This window comes from Chanos chanos, chromosome 1 (assembly GCF_902362185.1).
Source record: "Chanos chanos chromosome 1, fChaCha1.1, whole genome shotgun sequence".
NCBI lineage: Eukaryota > Metazoa > Chordata > Actinopteri > Gonorynchiformes > Chanidae > Chanos > Chanos chanos.
In genome coordinates this window covers 11,550,134-11,569,170 of record NC_044495.1, presented here as the reverse complement: position 1 = coordinate 11,569,170, position 19,037 = coordinate 11,550,134, and the positions used below count along the sequence as shown (strand labels likewise).

Genomic DNA, 19,037 nt, shown 5'->3' with positions numbered 1-19,037 from the left:
CATGGGAGTTGTGGTTGCAGAGGTTTGTTAGTAGCACAGACATACAACATTAGGTTGTTAGAATAGTAAGCATCGAAGTAGAGGTCGTCAGTAAAAGTAACACGTTGTGTTTTAGTTGTAGAGAGATAAAGAAAGTAGGAGGGAGATAAGATGCTTGCGTAATTTGTCTTTTGCACTGTTATGGAGGTTTAGTCGTAGAAGAAGGATCGGAAGCAATAAGAGAGACAATAATGTAACTATAACAGTAATAAGAATACCACTAGTGGTTCTGATAGTGGTCACTGATTGACAGGAGTAATGATTAGTCATGGGGATAATAGTTATATTGTAAAGAAAATATTGAATTGTTGAAAACAGAACAAAACAAAATAAAACAAATCATTGTGAAAATATTGTCTTTATAGGGGAGTACCGAAACAGATACACACACACACACACAGACACACACATACACAAGCATGAACATGCACGCACACACGCACACACGCACACACACACGTGCAACCATTGCTTACCAGAAACCAGATGCCAAACTGACTGAGTAGTCTCTGATCATGCTGGTCGTCCTCTTTGTTGTCGAATTCGAGATTGTCCAGGGAGTGGTGAGAGGCAGAGAGACCCATCTGTCTCCGTCGGTTCATCTCAAACTCCCTTAGTTCAGCATGGATCTCAGCCTCTTTTAATAGACTGGGACAAGGGATGGAGAAAAAGACGCAGTCATTTTGCAAGTTTTGATTTGTCCCCCGTAACATTTTCTGGACTTAAATTTGCCTGGGCTTTAGCGAGTTTATATTCTATGTTGGTGCAATTACTGGTTTTTAGCACCCTCAATTACGGTTACTATAGCAAGTGTAGATATACAAAACTATACAGTAATTTGAATTTAGCACTGGCAAATTTGATGTTGAGGTATTCATGAAGTGGATTATTGCACAGCAAATTGGCCCGTGGTAAAATAACTCTGGAGTGTTTATCCGCAGTGTGGTTTATATAATGCTCTGTGTATTCTCTGTTGACTGCATTCGAGCCAAGTTTTACTGTGTAGTCGATCTCATGAAGGGTGTATGAGATTTGTTTACTGACAAACCATAGCAGAAAGTGCAGCATAAACCAACAAATACACCGAATTGGAGGTCACAGGCTGAACACCTCACTGAATTAAGGTGACTGAAAGAATAAATGAAGGGATGGATGAATTATAAACAAGCTGACTGACGGGCAATCTTTTCTGACTAGACACTTACATGATGTCAGAATTGTGGGATGTGCTATAACAGAATGAAAGGGGACAGCCAGAGTAGGCTGAATCTCAAAGTGAACTAATTACTGATGAAAAAATACACAGGCTCCGCTACCAGGTACGAATGACTGATTATATTGCATGCTCTTTTCATGTGTTAAACCTGTAACAGATCTCCTCATGATTAATATCAAATAATGAATTAACTGACATCTCAGTGTCTAGAGGAGAGCCACATTTCCTGAGGGAAAATAAATCAGTTAAAGATGTGTGTAATACCTGATGACAGCCTCTACGGTGCATACCAGTTCCTCTGCCCCGCACTCCCGCGTGTTAATGGGAGGGGGTGACGTCTGATACAGATGAGTCTCCGCCGATGCCCCCACCTCACTGCTGTGGTGGTTGACATGACAACGCTTGCAGTAGCGCACAGGCCGGTTGCCATGCCGACCGCAGCAGCCAGCCGAGAAGCAGGTGACAACTGCCCTCCTCACATGAGAGCTGCAGTTCTGGGAGAGAGAGAGAGAGAGACAGAAACAGAGTGGCAGAGACAGACAGAGAGAGACAGAGAGAGACGGAGAGAGACGGAGGGAGACAGAGAGAATGAGAGTGGTGATAGTAAAGGATGGACGAGGAGAGGAGAGGAGAGGATAGGAGAGGATAGGAGAGAAAGACCATACGGAAGAGAGAGAAATCAATATCACTTAAGGATATCAGACAATAGCAGCTCAGTAATGTTAGAGTCTAACGGTATTGCTCCCAGAGGAGGTAACTAGCATGTCCCCAGGGCTTCTCACTTTTCTAAAAATAAAATGGGTGGTGACAGAGGAACAGGCTTAATCTGATCAGCCTCTGCAAACAATGCTCATGACTGAGGTGAATTATAGCCTATCAAATTATCTGACCCCAACACTCAGTGTTTTCATCCATTTCAACAGTGGAGGACAGATCTGAAGCTAAAAGAAGTACATATGAAGTACAGGTTGAATGGAGCTTCTCCTGGTCTGCCTGGATCTGATAAAACTGACAAAATCTCTCAAAACTTTTTCAGTTTTATCAGTAGATGGTTGATCTAGACAACTGACTGAGTGTCTGTTCTCTGTTACCCGTAGAGGTTGAACCACAATCAGATATAATTTACAACATGATTGCAGCTTTTGACCCAACATTAGTGACTGGAAGCCCAGCAAATAAAACAAAACAGATAAGATCACAATAGGCAAGAAAGTATTAATTGGAGGTATACGTGTAAATAAAATCTGTCAACAGTAAATCATGAGAGAATTTTACTGTCTCTATGGGTAGTTTTTAAAAATGCACAGCAGGATACATTATTTCTGGATTTTGTTGCTCAAAAACTTTGCACGAAAATGATCAGAGCATCAGTCTTTTGAAACAATACACATCTCTAAATGAGCAAGCTGGCATGAGGCCAGGTGACTGTTGAAAGAGCATTTCCATGCATGCACACAAAGCCTATTTAAAGAGACCAAGGATTAAATCCTGCAGAAGTCCCGCCAAGCTGACAGACAGCTGTCTCCCATGGTAACGCTGAGCACATGTGTGTATGAAAGTTAGAGAGAGAAAGTGTGTGTGTGTGTGTGTGTGTGTGTGTGTGTGTGGGTGTGTGAGCGTGCGCGCGTGTGCGTGTGTTTGTGTGTGGTGTGCCGTGGTGTGGTTGACAGAGCAGCATGAGGTTGGTCTCAGCTGCCCACAGTACCTGAGATTGCTGTTCACCACTCAATGTGTGTGTGTGTGTGTGTGTGTGTGTGTGTGTGTGTGACCGTGAAAACAAGAGAACAAAGTCATGTGCCCTGTAGATTGTGCTTAGGAAAAATGATAATCATGCCCCTCAAGTTCTATTATGGTAAAGAACTCTTAGACAAAGATTTTTTTAATGGACCACTTTTTTTCCCTGAAACTCCTCCAGAAATATTCAGATTCATAGAGGGTCATGCTAGTGAATCTTTTGCTGTTTCAGTTGTGGGAATCCTGTTCTGCTTTAAGTAGTGACTGGAAATTTCACCTCACTCTGGTTTACAAAAGTAATTCACATGAAAAAGCAGAAGTGCATTAATATTGAATTACATATGAAATGAAAAATCAATGCCTCAAAGCTTGAAGGGTTTCTTTTGTATAATTATTACCTCTTACTTTAGCCATCTTTTGATTTTTTCAGTGATTTGAAATGAAGGGTTTTTTTTAAATTTAGCTGTTATCATATGAATCACTGTCAAAGTTTTTTTTCTTTTTTTTTTAATCTCAGTATGTAATACGTGACTTAAATGTCAGATGAAATGATAATGATTCATTGATATCAGTATACCTTTGATTGATAATGAGATGGAGGCTCAGTGGAAATATAAGAGTATGGATGAGACTGTGAGAAAGGGCTGGAAATATCAGGCAGACACAACATGAAGAACACGCTATCCACAGTGCCATGGTAACAATCGTGCAGAAAACCATGACAACCACAAGTCATACTAAAATAACAGTCAGAAAATGGTTAGAAACGACAGTACAGTTGGGCCTCAGAGGGGCGGGATGAAGATAAGAACACGAACACAAATCAATAATGGCTAAAATCTTACCTTCTTCTGACATATAGCAGATATCTCAGCTGTTAGGAGCCAAGCAATAGTGGTTTTCATTATAGAATCACACTTCACTTCACAAGTTTATGAAAGCATACAGTAAGTTATTCATGAAGTATCTGTTTCTTATAATAACCGTGTTGTTTAATCTGGTAAAATGCTATAGTCTGTGTTTCATTCTTTGGTAGCTTCCCTTTGCTAAGTCTAAATGTGGGACTATTCTCACAGACCTTGTGTTTGCTATGCTTTAAAAATGTTTTGACCTTGAGAGAAGAACATTTCCTGAGTACATAGAAACCTTTGGGCTGTGGATTATTTATACATGACAGTGGACAGGAGGTTTATAAATGTATTTAGTTCCTCTGTCCACCAGCCTTCTAGCATTTTAACACTTATTTATTTGTGTGCATATGTGTGTATGTGTGTGTGCACGGGCGCGTGCGTGTATGTGTGTGCGTATGTGTGTGCGTGTGAGTGTGTGTGCGTACGTGGGCATATATGGGTTTTAAATGAGGACTTTTAATACTGACCTTGAGGCAAAAGCACATCAACCAGCCATTCTGCATGGTCCCTGCATGGGAGGAACACAGGAAAGCGTTAGAGGGACACACACACACACACACACACACACACACACAGCCCCCTTCTCCTGTCAAATATACACACACAAATGTTCTCACTCATGACAAACCGTAGCTGTCACAACCCCCACCCACTCTCCCTAAAGTCATCTTTCCTTTCAGGTCCCATATAGAAGTAGAAGATTTCTAAAATGTCTGTTTAAGCAAAATGTAGCTCTTTTTGAGGACCAAACTTATATTCAGAGTAACATTAGTGAAATGCAGTATTAACCATCAGGAAGGGAACCAACAGCCCTAGACTCCTGATAATGATATTATTACAGACTCATGGGACCTGGAAGAGATTATGTAACCATGGTGACTGCGCATCCTGGAATGAAGACTGTGGCAATCAGGCAGACTGCAGGTTGTGAAAGAGTACATTCTCTCTCTCTCTCTCTCTCTCAGTCCTGGCCGTAATGGTCGCAGCCCCCAAGCTCCACATTGATAGGTCTCCAGAGGATATTTTCCAACAACAACCTACCCTGCAATCCTCTGGCTACATTCTTCACATATATAAAGAGGAGGGGGTTTGTCTCCCAGGGCAACAGAGAGAGTGGGGTCAATGCACATCTAGGAAAGGAAGAGAGAGACAAAAAATACATGAGACAGGGCACAAACCACATTAACATTAATGACTGTTAAAATCGGACACAATGATTGAGAAGCACCATCTCTGTCCTAAAATGATTACAACCAGTGGCAAGGATCCAAATCCAACAAACATTTAAAGATATAGAAACTTCTGGTTCAACAGAGTGTAAATTAGTGTAATTAGATTTGAATAGTGTGGATGGGTTTCACCTACAGTAACACTGACAGTAACTAGACAGTCCTTCATCGCTAAAATTGGATGTGGAAACCACATGTGCACTGTTACAGTCTAGGCAGCACTGACAGCAGTGCCCTGTGCCTGCTCTCAGCTCTTTAATGTCATTCAATGCAAATCATATCCACACTCCAAATCACACACCAGACTGTTTGTCAGTCCAGTATCTGACATCTCTGCTAGTTCTTTCTTTCTTTCTTTCTTTTTGTTTGTTTGTTTCTTTCTTTCTTTCTTTCTTTCTTTCTTTCTTTCTTTCCATTTTCTATGTCTTTGGGAATTTGTATTGTAAAAGCATTGATTTTGGGAATCTCCAGTATCTTGAAGACAGACAGACAGACAAACAGACGGACACACACACACACACACACACATACGCACGCACACTCACATACGCACACACACTCACACACTCTTACACAGTCACAAGCACCGCTCCACCTCAGGCAGTAAGGGGTCATCAGCTCCAATTAAACAACTCAACCTCTAATGCATACGGCACACCCACCCACCCACCAGGCCTGAGGTAAGTGAAACCCGGCACCTGTCTCTTCCTCTTCTGCCTCTCAGTGCAGAGCACAAGCTGAGCCAACACTGACAGGGTGGAACAAATGGCTACAGATCTTATCTTAGTTGTTTGTTGATCTGTGTGTGTGTGTGTGCGTGTGTGTGTGTGTGTGTGTGTATTTGAAGCTGACACTGTAAGGACCGAAAAGGTACTCTCAATTTAACTTCATTTACAATAAAGTTCATTCAATCTGCAGTTAAAAACATGTCTATAATGGCAACTATTAAAGCAACAAACTCTTCTGAAAAATAAGAGGTCATATTTGGTTTGCTTGTCCATCAGATAATGCTGAAGCACTGAAGCTTAGTAGTTTCTCATGGAAACAAAAGTGGGTAAATATGATATATATGATAGGTCACTCTGTTGGTTTTATAGACATCTTATTAGAATAGTACTTTCAATACTTTGGTCTTTAGTACCATTCAGTGTCAAGATTACATTAATATGGTTCAAATGTATAATGATAACAATTAAAAAAGTCATTTACTGCCAGTAGAACAGACCAGAGAAAAGACACAGTACCTTCACTGCTGGTTTATTAATAGAATTTTGACACTCGATGTGTTGGCAGTGAATGGGATTCCAAGCTGAACAGCCATAAGAACGAGTCGGTACATGGGAAACGGGAGTGGAGAGAACAAAAAAGGAAAATCAGAATCTTTTTGGTATAGGAATATCCCACCAGGTTTGAAAGACAATACCAAAATGAAGCCAGCTACATTCTAGGCCAGATGATTTCCACTCACCTGTGTACTGGAGTCCTCTGTACTCACTAATTGCTCCGGGGGGTTTCAGATTGGGCCAATAGTGGAAGAGCATCTGGACAGCAGGAGGCTTCACCTGGGACGGTCCATAGGATATGACATAGAGAAGATCCTTGAAAAAAGAGGAGACAAAGAGCAGGTATTTCTGGAATAAAGGTTGATCAAAGAGATCAAAGCAATAATCTTTGAGGATTAGTGATTCCAACCAATCCACAATATGCCAGCAGTTCTGTATCGTCCCTTATAACTTGTTTTCAGAAATGAAGATCAAAAGCACTTGTGTGATCACAGGCTTCCACAAAATCTCTAGTGGGTCCTCTGTGTCTGACTTTCTGATCTCTTTCTCACTTTTCGTGGAGATGCAGTTATGCATATGCAGTGACTAACATGTGCAGAGGTAGAACAGAGCAATGCTAGTTCTGTGAGAATGAGAGTTACTGATGGCTCAGTTCCTTACCTTCCACACCTCCTGTTTGTATTTCATCAAACACTCCAGGAGCTGGCAGTGGTACACTGCAAACAGTCAGAAAGAGTTTCCACATCAGTAAATCTGGCACACTGTTACATTTGAAAAATCCACAAATTCAATCTTTTCGAATTTACACCACTCATCAGCAGAGATGTTCTCTTTAAAAAAAAAAAAATCTTGTTCCAATGCTGAGAAAAACAATTAAAGACTATGCTATATTTATCTCACAACTTTAAGAGAGAGAGTCATTATTTTATTTCAGGGAATAAAAATCACTGCTCCAACAGCTCCACAGAGGAAAAGAGCCCACAGTCAATGTAAAGCTTATTTCATCAGGAACTGCAGAGAACATTGTAACAACATCGCTCCAATCTGAAAACGCGCTTAGTGAACCTGTGGACAATGTCATTGGCTTCACTATAACTGTTTGTAGATTCACTGGCATCCCTACCTGGGTTGGAGGTGTACTGCATAGCAATCATTAACATAGAAGAGGCAGACAGATTGACATAAGCAGGGACCCCTCCTTCACGTCGAGTTGAACCCACTGTGAAATAAAATGTAGCCATGAAACAGTCAATTATAGCAATTTAGATAGTCAGAACTGTTAGTTGTATAGTTGTTCCATCACTGTATATTATCAGTGTAGTCCTCACAAGTCTGAGTGAAAGTAGCCAGAACACAACTCTCAGGACACTCTTTGGAGAGAGATCTCTGGGGAAATTTAGCTGTGGTCTCTCTCTGTCCCTCTCCTTCAGTCTCTCTCCATCTGAGACACTATGTTCTAAGACCGTTTGGCTCTGTCTCTATTTATCTCTGAAAGTATGTCCTTTTTTGCTAATGACAAATGACCCTTGATCTCTTCAAACTGTTGCCTGTGCAAAAAACATGTCTCATAGTGTTGGTCTTATGACATTTCACAGAAACAAAAAACATACCTGAAACCACAGGGGAAGAGAATGGTTATAGTCACGTAATGTGTCACTGTTTACAATTTACTCACACTGCTTCCTAACTTCACCGCAACTCATATTCACTCAAAAAAATACACTGCGGTGGTCAGATAATACATGAACTTACAAATCAATGAAATAAATTGCCCTGGAGTGTCCACTAGATGAATAAAAATATCTGTTTCTTTCTTGTACTCACATATGGCCATTGGCAGAAAGGAGGTGCTCAGGTACTCTATGATGTCTTTGTGCAGGAACGGAGGGAAAGTGGCCAAAGTGGAGATCATGGTATAGGGCAAAGTGCTGAGGATATCATCACTGAGAAAAGGCAGGAGGCAAGTGGTGGTGTAAAATATGGCCTGTCCCAGGTCTGCCATGCAGAAACGGAAATAGAAAATAACAGAGACAGACAGAGAGAGAGCGAGAGAACAAGAGAGAGAGAGAAACCAGTGTCACTACCTTTTCCTCTAGACTGGGAGAGTGTCAAGTTATTCAGAACATAAAACAAACAAACAATAAAAAGCATTGTTTAGGAGAATTTAGTTTTTTTTTTTTTTTTTTTTGCTGTTTTTTTTTTTTTAATTGTACAGTTTTTAGATGTCCAAGTCTATCAAATCGACATGCAGATATTTGTGTAGGTAAACCGTAGATCTGACATTATAACTAAGGCATAACTTTTGATGCATTCATTATCGGTATAGATTCCTGTTACAGTTTTGGTAACTTACATGCACACCTCCAGCTGAAACATGCTATGAACAGATATGTGTATTTGGTATCTTAAGTATATAAGAGAGTTAAACAAAATGGCACAAAGGTTTTCATTTCTTTCATTTCTCATTCTTTTGCTTTCCAAATAAATCAGTATTGTTCTGGCTAGTAGGCTGAATCACGACAGATTAGCACAAAGTCCAGATGTTCTGTATTCTCCAATCTCTCATTACACAGCACAAACATACAAAACATAAAAAAAAATACTTGGAATTGTGATTTTGTGAAACAAGCCTCTTTTTAGAGGAATGGTTGCTCAGTAGAAGCCATTAAAATTGAGCATCAAGAGTTTGCCTCCAGCAGAGTGCAGAGCAGAACAGAAAGAAGCTCCCAGACGTGATGTTTGTGTTGCTTTCTTTTATATACTTGTATGAAAAATTCATGAAAAAAACAAAAGCTCATACACTTAGTTTTAGTACATGAGAAAGCATTATCTTAATCACATTTATAGAGATATCCCTAGACGTCACAGAGAGAGATTTGAGGCTCTGTCATGTTCGCTGTAAGGTCTGTTAAAGATCTAAGTTAAAAGATGATGGCCTCCTGTCTTTGGCTCCTTTCTAAGCAATACCAAGAAAAACAACCGAATGCCATATCAAGTCTTTCATATTGTTTGACTTAACCAGCATATTTAGACAGGGTTAAGACAGAAGGGCACAAGATACAGGAATATTTAGCAACACTGGCACATGGCTAATCATTCAAGCCTTTCCTATGAATTACCATAACCATTGCAAAACCAAAATTAATGACACAGTAAACATGATCCAGCTGTCCAAGATTCCCGTCTGCCCTTCAAATCCATCAGGGAGACGCTTGATGTTTCATTTTGAGTGCGAAAACAGGTCAACTGAAAAAAAGAACAAAGAAGTAGCTGGGAGGGTGTGGACGGGGCACCCTAGTCGGTGTGGGATGAAGGTTCTCACTCACCATGCTGACCGTGCTGGAGCAGGGGCACCAGGTCAAGCAAGGTGACGAGGGTAGCATAGAGCCCCTGATAGTCCAGAGACGGATAGTCTGAGAGCTGAGCGTCCCGGCTTTGCTGCGTGGCACCCCCCCGGTCGGCCGGGGCGTCCCGCAGAACGCTGTAAAGGAGGGAGCGAGTAACTGTGGGGTTGATGGAACTGACTTGTGGTCTTAGAGATGGGGTGAGTGGGAATGGCACAGGAAAAAGACACATGGTCATTGGGACGGCCAGATTGGAAGCTTCGTGGCTTTCCTTCCTGCCTGTACGGGAAAGGATGCTGCTCCAGGGGAGAGAGAAGGAACAGGGGAAAAAAGAGACAACAAAGACACAAAGAAACAGCACATTACATTGAAATGGTTCTACAAAGGACAGTGTAAGTAGAAAAGAACCAAACCCAGATATACCTCACATAGGATGCAGTGTCGCGATTCATGTATGTTATTATTATTAATTTTTTTTTATCCCAAAAAGGTGGTTTGATTGTTTATTTATTTGTTTATTTTCTTCCTTACTTAGAGGTCTATTCAACACATGAATATATGTAATTCAGTAAATGGAAAAAATCGTATTGATTTGTTTTTTTCTTTCTTTCGTTCGTTCTCTCTTTGGTTCTTTCGTTCTGTCATTCTTTCTTTTTTTCCTCTGTTTACTTTTAATTGTTCTTTATTCAAAAATGAACAAAAAAAAAAAACTGTAGAAAAGAGAAGCTCGGAAACACACTTGCAGAAATGTTACAGTGATCACTGCATCTCATGCGTATCTGGTGACAAGGAGCAAAAATATAAAAAAATGGCATGTTTTCAGTGGCAGCCCCGTACTTCTCCAGAGGATTAAAAAAAAAAAGACAACGACAAACTTTTGACACAGACCGCCCCTTTTCGAACCAAATCAATCCAAGGGCAGCTGCGAGAGCCAAACCAATTAGGAGGCCAAATGGACCAGGCTTATGCTCAAGAGAAAATGGCTATCGGGGGCTGTCAAAGATGAGAGAAATCTCAAATCGGTTTGGGGAACAATACAGAGATGACACTTCTGAAACATGCTTTAGTCTGTAATAAACATGTATGTGGGGGGTCAGACTAAATGTTCCCTGATCACAACACATGTTTATTGCACCATAAAAAATAATGTCTGTATGTAAATACGGTATGATACTGTTTCAGTATCATCAGGGTAAGAGAAATAATGAGATCCAACAGGCATATGGATTCCAGTTCTAAAATAAATGTGCAACTAGTCTACAGCTGGGCAAGAAAGTCATAATGAAAAAGGAATAAGGTTGTTTCAAACGGGATGGCTGGTAGCATTATGCTTGTGAACTAATGGGGGGGGGATGGACGTTTGTGTTTGCTGTCCCCTGGGAAGTAGGCTTTTTTTCCCTTAATTCTTTGAAGAAAAACAGGAGCAATGTTTTTGTTGGACTGAGATGGTCTTGGGGGAGGGGGGGGGGGGGGTTGGGGGAGAGGAGGGAAGTTTGCTCTTTTGATGTACATTAAGTAAAACAGTATATAATGTGTCATGAATTACACTTTATCTGATGTAGTTTTGTATAAAATGCTGTTGTGTTCACATATCATTCATCAGCAATGCAAAACATTCAACATCTCTAAAATGTACTGAGTGAATTGTGGTGTTGAAATACAACATATCATCATTTCAAAACAATAAAAATGCACTTCTAAAAGCTATACTCTGTGAGATTTTGGCTCATAAAATCTCTTCCTCTCTTCATCATGTTATTTGGTCCATTACAATGTAGTTTAAAGCAGCCAGTCAGAAACAAAAAGGTGGCATTTGAGTAAGAATATGATAACTAAGAGAGAGAGAGATAGAGAGAGAGAACAAGGAATTAACTGTGAATATTCCAAATCTTACAGAGTACAACTTTGAATCATCACTCTAAACTGCATAAGTACACAACATGTTCAGCTAATAATCTATGCCTCTATTTACTTACTTTTCAAAAGCATATACATATTAATGCACACTGTAACACTCAAACACAGCCATTTCCATCTGTATTTAACAGACAGTTCTCAGATTACAAGCTACTCTAATAATGCTTTCTCACTGAATATTTGTGGTCCAAGCTTCCATACATGAGTGAACTATTTGCAGTCATTTGAAACCTAAAAAAAAAAAAACTATTTCAAGACTACTGTCATCAGATTTCCACTTATCTTTTAATTTATAAATGCTGAACAGATAGAAACAGCAATGCTGTTTTTTTTTATAAACGTCTACATATATTTTCCTTACAATTTTATAAATGAATGATCATTAACATAATGTTACCAGTCTACACATTATATGAAATATACATTTCCATAGTTTTAAATACAGTTAATTGTCCCATATCAATCACTGTCTTGTTCCTTGAAGGTAATGACCTATACAGTAATGAAATACACCGTTTCAATATTTCCCACGTCTCCGTGAACATTCTCATGTATGCCTCCTTGCTCTCGCTCTGCATCTCTAAATGCATTCTGAGTTCTGCCTTTCAGCATGTCTGATTCCAGCAATCAAGAATGTCATTATTTTTTGAAAATAGGAGGCATGTGTGTAACGACCTTGTCTGCTCCCCCGGCTGGTTCTACCATTCAGCGTTAAGCATCGCTGGCCTACTAATCGGCAGCCCGATCAGCCGTTCGGCTAATTATCCGTTTCACCTATTTGCTGTTCATTCAGTCCAGATTTTAGTCTGTTTAAATACCTCTCCGAGCGCAACTCTGAGCATTACTTCTGTGCATCCTAGCCAGATGACTCATACATGTTTGTGAGTCTGTGTAATCCGGTCAGTCTTTATTTCTGTGCTTTACCTGTTCTTGTGTATCTGTCAACCTGTTTTGCCTGAGCCCAACCCTTCTGTCATTGTGTAATTCCTGTCTAAGTTCTATAATACAGACCTCTGTTCTACACATGCATTTAATATTCCCCAGTTCTCCCTGCCAAAGAGTGCGAGAGATAGATCTGAACAAACATGAGATCACTGGAGATTCCTGAGGTATGAATTGCTGAATGTATTAAGATTGTCATAGATAAGCACCTGTAAATTAGTGGCATGCTCAAAATTTCAGGCATGCAAAATAACTAAGAGGTCACTATTGAGATGTCTCTTAAATGAGCTTGTTTTTACCTCTAAGAAATTTAACAAATGGGTCACACAATTATCTTAATGCAGATTAGACAATTTTACTCTTAAGGGACCTGGAGGATTTTGTACCAGAGCCTATTCTAACACACTTTAATCTAATATTCAGATGTTCTTTTAGCCCTTGTCCATTCCACACTTGCAACCACAGTTCAGAGAAATTTCATAAAGCTCTGTTTTAGAATTCTGCCCACGAAATCAAATTTGTGTTGCTGAATCAGGTGTGTTTGTCTGATAGAAACAAAAGTCTACATGCTTTGTGTCCGAACAAAGGAAAAATCACCAACAAGAGAAAAAAAATAATCAAATCCTAACTGATGTCTAGCTCAGGTCAAACAATAATGAATAACAATAGTAAAGAAATCATCAACTAATAACAAATCAGCGGTACATTTTGGATTAGGCTAAATGTGACTACGTATCTTGGTTCACTCATGCAGAAAGATGGACAGCAAATCACAAAGGCCTGGCCACTCTGCTCCTTAAACCTACCACAATTTACCAAATTAAATTTTCCGGCAAAGCAGTCTGCCATAGCACTCCCTACACATTTGGCCGATTACCTGCCATTTGTCCCAATTCACAAAATTTGCCGTAAAAATTCAATGAGTGGCCCTGCAGTAGACACCTTTCACAAACACACATGAAATACTCTTTGGCTTTGCCATCCTGTGTCTCTCTGCATTTCCTTTTAAGATGCTGACATATGGTCTGACCCTGCTGGGCTACATTCAAGCTTCACTGACCCTTTCTCTCTCTCTTAGCTCAGGGCCATGTATATAACAGGTGTCTGTTAAAAAAAAGAAAGAAAAAAAGAAAAAAAGACACTAGGGAAGAGGATTGTGAATTTGAAAAAAATGTAAGGAGTGGTACACTGTGCTATATTTGTGGTTTCTGTTATTTGTCTATTTGAACCATAGTGATACTCTTAAAGCCACAATTCTGTATAATTTATGGATAATTATTTTTGAAAGGAATTACTGAGGTAACAAAAATAACTGTTAAAATATTAAAATTTGAAAGTCTACTCTAGTGTTTTGACAACTTTTTAACAAACCATTAAGAAATCATTTGAGTACCAGGGTTTAATTTTGCTTTTCAGGAGTGCATTGCAAATCCTCACTGTTACACTGGGATGTGTTTTTTTTTTTTTTTAGGCCAAACTGACACTACGACTTCAGACATATTTGTCAGCCCAGTTTCTGTTCTGTCATTATATGAGCTCTCACTGTAGCAGTGTCTGCCATCATCTGTCTCAGCTGAAATGTGGTATGATGTACAGCTTGCTGCTTGGCATTCTCAAGGGAGAATCACAGCCAACACAAACGTCCATAGACTGATCACTGCTGCATATTGTGGCCATTTACCAACAAGGAGAATGCAATGATAACAATTTATTATCTGCCAAAATATCACCGTGAAACTGATTACTTCTGTTTATTGGTGATTTTTTTTTTTTATCAAAGGTTTTAGCAAAATTTTTAGCCAAAAAAATCAAAAGAAGAGGCTCCAAAAAGCTAACTAGAATATCCTGAAAATCAGCAACCCATTTAGGTCATGTTGTAACTTGTCTCCTCTGCAAAGCTGTGTGACCTGTTATCAAAGAATCTTCACAAGAATTGATGCACAAGTCTATAAATATATGCCTAGGAAACATCTTGATTCACTGAGAACTCTTTCGTACAGTACATGAATCTTCTGTGTTAATGTCATACATATCAATGTCAAAGCAAGCTACAGAAGTTTTTTAAATTAAAAATTGCTATTATAATATGTACTGGCCCTGCTGGGCTACATGGATAAGAGTGAATTCACTTTTCATCAATAATCAGTTAATCTGTCTAACAGCCATGCAGGGCAGAGACCATGTGAAAACAAATGAGAATTTCTGGACTCTGGACTATATGTATCAGTGTCAGTGCACCATACGCACATTTATGTTTACATAGTCATATCTGACATGTGATAATGTTAATGGAGTGTTGTTTTAACTCTGTGTAGACAGTGTCATGCAATTACCTAATGTTTCTGTTTAAAAGAATCAATATAAATGAATAACAGTCAAATGCATAAATGCATTTTGTATTTTTTTTTTTACAGGTATCAACAATCTCGAATGATAAAACGGTAAAACATCTATGTATAATGTAACAGTGTTGTTTAATGTTGAGAACCTGACCAAGAGAAGCATCAAAACCAGAGAGAGACAAAGGATGGAACAAAGCCAGAGCTCAAAGCGTGTCATAACTGCACGAAACCAAATAAATACTCTTTAAGTATGTGGAATCTTAAAAAACACCTCCTGCTTTATCAAAAGGCCAGCTCAGCTCAACTGTTTGCCCCATTTAGAACTATAAATCAAGCTACAACCGCTGACAAACTTGGAATAACTGTGTCGAATTTAGACGCTCTATATCAAAACTGGTCTGCTGTTTGTTTTACTTCACCTGTTGGTTCCAGCGCGGCACACTTACCTGAGCAGGGTTTGTGAAAAGTATTTCAGTGTGTTAGCAATGTCTGTCCCAGATGGTACGGGGTAAATATTGTGTAGCACTCGGTTGTGATACTCTTGCAAGTATCGTATCTTAGAGGCAACTAGACAAACAGAGAGCAGAGTGATGGTCAACAGCAAGGGAGACCTTTCCATTCAGCTTAGCTCTTCATTTTAGTATAATTCACAAGCAATTCTGTGCATAGCACTGCTCACAACGATAGGTGTGATCATTTTAAAGAGCAGTTCTGTGTTTAAAGTTAAAAAGTCAAAATTGTGTTCTCAAAAAACACAAGACCAAATGACCAAGAGGAAAACAAAGAAACAAGAAAACACACACACACATACACAACCAAACAACCGAGGCAAACAGACATTATCTCTATTTGGCATTATCACATTCTCATGACTGATCATCCAGTGTTGTGTTGGCCTGTGGACTCTACCATCAGGGGCTGGTGTGTCATACAATGTAGAGAGTATCTCAGTAGCTTTCTGTGTCAACTCTACCCATGTGTGACCTTTAGAGTCTGGGCGCACAGGTCACTACCATGCCTTACAGCTAATTCTCTGTGACTCAGGGTACTGGTGCCAGTTTCTCTTTTTCAACTGTGTTGTTATAATTAAAGTTTCTCTCTCTCTGTCTCTCTCTCTCTCTTGCTCTTGCACTCCATATCCTCTTGTGGCTTCAAAGAGGGACGAAAAAGTGATTTTAAACAAAAATAATGAAATATGGAGATACAGAAATTAGAAGTTCATTCACAGAGGGCTGGCTATTTTCACTACAATAATAAAACAGAGTGCACATCCTGTGGCCTGCTCTTGCTATCTCACAAAAAGTTACCTTGGTCTGCCCTTATGTCAGAGGCTACTAATTATGCTTCTCAAATGAGGCCAGTCTCTGGGAATGACATTAATGGTGTAGGTACAGTTAGGTGACACAAGAGGATACAAAACATGCACCCCTTTTAAAAATTTTTTGTTGAAGGATGCCAAATGGCCATGCAAGGACACCATGGTAATAAAGCATTTTCTTGTTATGAAATCAGAGGAGAGTACAGTTGATCTACACATTGCAAGTTTTTACAACATTGCTTGAAAAAAAACATCTGCTTTAAATTACTTTCTCAAGAAGATTGTTTTGTTCACTTTAATGGAAAAAGGGAATATTTTCTGTTTCTGTTCAGGGACATTTTTTAAGTCATCACCTGAACATAAGCCAAAGAATTCCTTGAACTGAACCATGGTGTAATGCAGACGTTGCACATGATAATCAATCAATCTATTGAAAGAATATTAAAAACCCCATAAGCTGTGATTTTATAGGCACCCCCAGTAGCGTAAAAGCTCTTTTACAATGCAGTAATTATCCACCTGTTAACTGTCGTATGCGTTAAATATTCTCCATCATGAAACCACCAGAAGAGGTTTTCAAATCTGTATTATTAGCAACTAATGGCTCCGAGAGGAACAGATGACAATTTGACAGGTCGACCTTGAAACGAGCATATATCCCTTGTGATCTCAGACTTGACTGCGTCAATTAAAAAAAATCCTACAATACTAATCACTTGTTATCGTGCATCTAAAACCTGTCCGTTTTCACCTATGCAGAAAATAGCGCAACCCCCCACTCGTCCCGCCAGCCACCCCCTGCATAACGAAGACGTGTTGCAACCTCCTTCGCCTTAGCAACGGAGCTTTCAGCACCAGGGAAAGCTCCCTTACTCGATTAAATGCTATATCAAAACTGCTCAACTGGAATTACAGGAAGAAAAATGTCGTATCGTGTGGTACTTACATTGCTCTGCCTTCGTTGACATGATGAATACTCTTTGCGAACCATAAAGCAAATGTAGACAAAAATGTAGTTTGCTCCTGCGGTGTGTAGATCCCCCTCAGTCTTAGAAAAAGTGAATAGACCTTCTCTCGCACACCAGCTCGCTCAGGTTGTACCACTATTGTCATACCAACGAGAAACGCACGATTAAGGCAATCTCCTGATATTGTGAGCAAAGGATAAGTCGTCTACTGGTTTGAAACGGATTCGCTTCTTCCGTTTTTGTTAATGTATGTATTTGAAAGGAATACCCGGTTAAAAACTGGAGAGGTGCATCTTACCGTCGCAACAAATGGACTGTTCCGTGTCTGACAAATTGCCATTCAAGAATTAATTTCTGACACCCGGTACTGTGTTGCAAAATGTACAACTGAGATTACGATTCAGGACAAACATTAGTGAGATATATTGATGCTGTTTTTTTTCTGACAATCAAAAACATTATAATGGCTTAAATAAGAGCGAGCAACAGTTGGTTTTTAAGCTGTAATAACTATTTTGCCCTTACAGACCATTAATTTCCTATGAGGACCGGGGACTCGGATTTAGTTTTGGTTTTGTTTTACAGCGAAAACAGTTTATGATAATAATATTCTCCATCCTTAGCCGACTGTTATATCCTTTCTTTTTAAGTGAGAAGAGTAAATCCCCCACCTTTGGATTCATCATTTATTGTGCTTAATCATTAGTGCAGTGAGGGTCATCATTTTGAGTCAGTTTTTAAAATTCATCAAGTTTGAGCCTTCTGAAGCAAATACATAACAACCCACATATTAAGTCTCAGCCAAAAAAACAAGTAATTTTAGAGAATTTATTCAGTCACTTACAGTAAACAAAAATATCACATGTAACATGGATATTTGGTTTGGTATGGGGTGGCTGTGATACAAGATGTGAAGATGGCTCCTAGGTCATACTTTTGGAATTGATCTCTGGCGATAAACAGGAATGTGATGCAAGATCCAACCCGCTGGGGCCAAAAGTGAGAAAGCAAAGATGCATATGGTGAAGACCATTTGCTGCACAAAAAAGGGACAAAAAAAAAGAGAAAACATAGTATCAGTACAAACAAGGTTTCAGATTTTAACACTCTTTAAAGAAACTGATGAATTGAATGGTAAAACCTGATTTTCAGTTTCTCTGTTTCTCTCTCTCTCTCTCTCTCTCTCACACACACACACACACACACACACACACACACTCTCTCTCTCTCTCATTCATTGAACAAGATCATCTCATTGCGAGCCACAACCACAGTCTGTTCCGCTAACCACTAGAGTGGCCAGTCCTACAGCCTTCAAATAAATGTGCACAATTCCCCAAAGAGTGTCCTGAGGAGAGTAATTTTGGGAACCTACAGATGAATCATAAGATTTTTTCACCCATGTTCCTCTCCAGTGGAAGTGCTGAGGATTGCCAACTCATAAATTATAGATAAAAAGAGCCTCTTTCAAGTAGAAATGCACCACACATGAGTTCATCCCATTGGAATATCTAAATTTCTGAGGTGATCTGTCATGGACACTCATAGACCAGGCTGGATTCTGCACCTTACTGTCACTGGGTACTTTTAAAAGTATAGAAATATGCAGAGGTTCATCAAACAATAATGATTTACTATGAGACGAGGACCAAAGTAAGAAAGTAAGAGCATATGAATGCAATACACAATAACTGGAGGAGTTTTTGTCAGTGATTCACCCTCTTTGTACAGGACGCCTGACTAATCGGAATGTTACTCAAAGGGTGGTTAAAATTGGTGTACATTATCTTTTAC

At 39.5% G+C, this 19,037-nt stretch overlaps 1 protein-coding gene across 1 annotated transcript in view; it reads right to left on the bottom strand.

The window, feature by feature from the left end:
* unc79 (unc-79 homolog, NALCN channel complex subunit) overlaps positions 1-17,243 on the bottom strand; it is a 46,794-nt gene extending 29,551 nt beyond the window's left edge. Inside the window, exons 1-13 of the mRNA XM_030789287.1 lie at positions 17,222-17,243; positions 15,404-15,524; positions 9,739-10,052; positions 8,237-8,407; positions 7,536-7,631; positions 7,073-7,128; positions 6,598-6,727; positions 6,374-6,438; positions 4,942-5,030; positions 4,368-4,408; positions 3,835-3,863; positions 1,520-1,749; positions 516-687 (exon numbers count right to left, since the gene is read on the bottom strand). Of these exons, the coding sequence (XP_030645147.1) occupies positions 516-687; positions 1,520-1,749; positions 3,835-3,863; positions 4,368-4,408; positions 4,942-5,030; positions 6,374-6,438; positions 6,598-6,727; positions 7,073-7,128; positions 7,536-7,631; positions 8,237-8,407; positions 9,739-10,052; positions 15,404-15,524; positions 17,222-17,243 (1,536 nt within the window). The remainder of the gene's footprint in view (positions 1-515; positions 688-1,519; positions 1,750-3,834; positions 3,864-4,367; positions 4,409-4,941; positions 5,031-6,373; positions 6,439-6,597; positions 6,728-7,072; positions 7,129-7,535; positions 7,632-8,236; positions 8,408-9,738; positions 10,053-15,403; positions 15,525-17,221) is intronic.
* Positions 17,244-19,037: the final 1,794 nt, after the last annotated feature.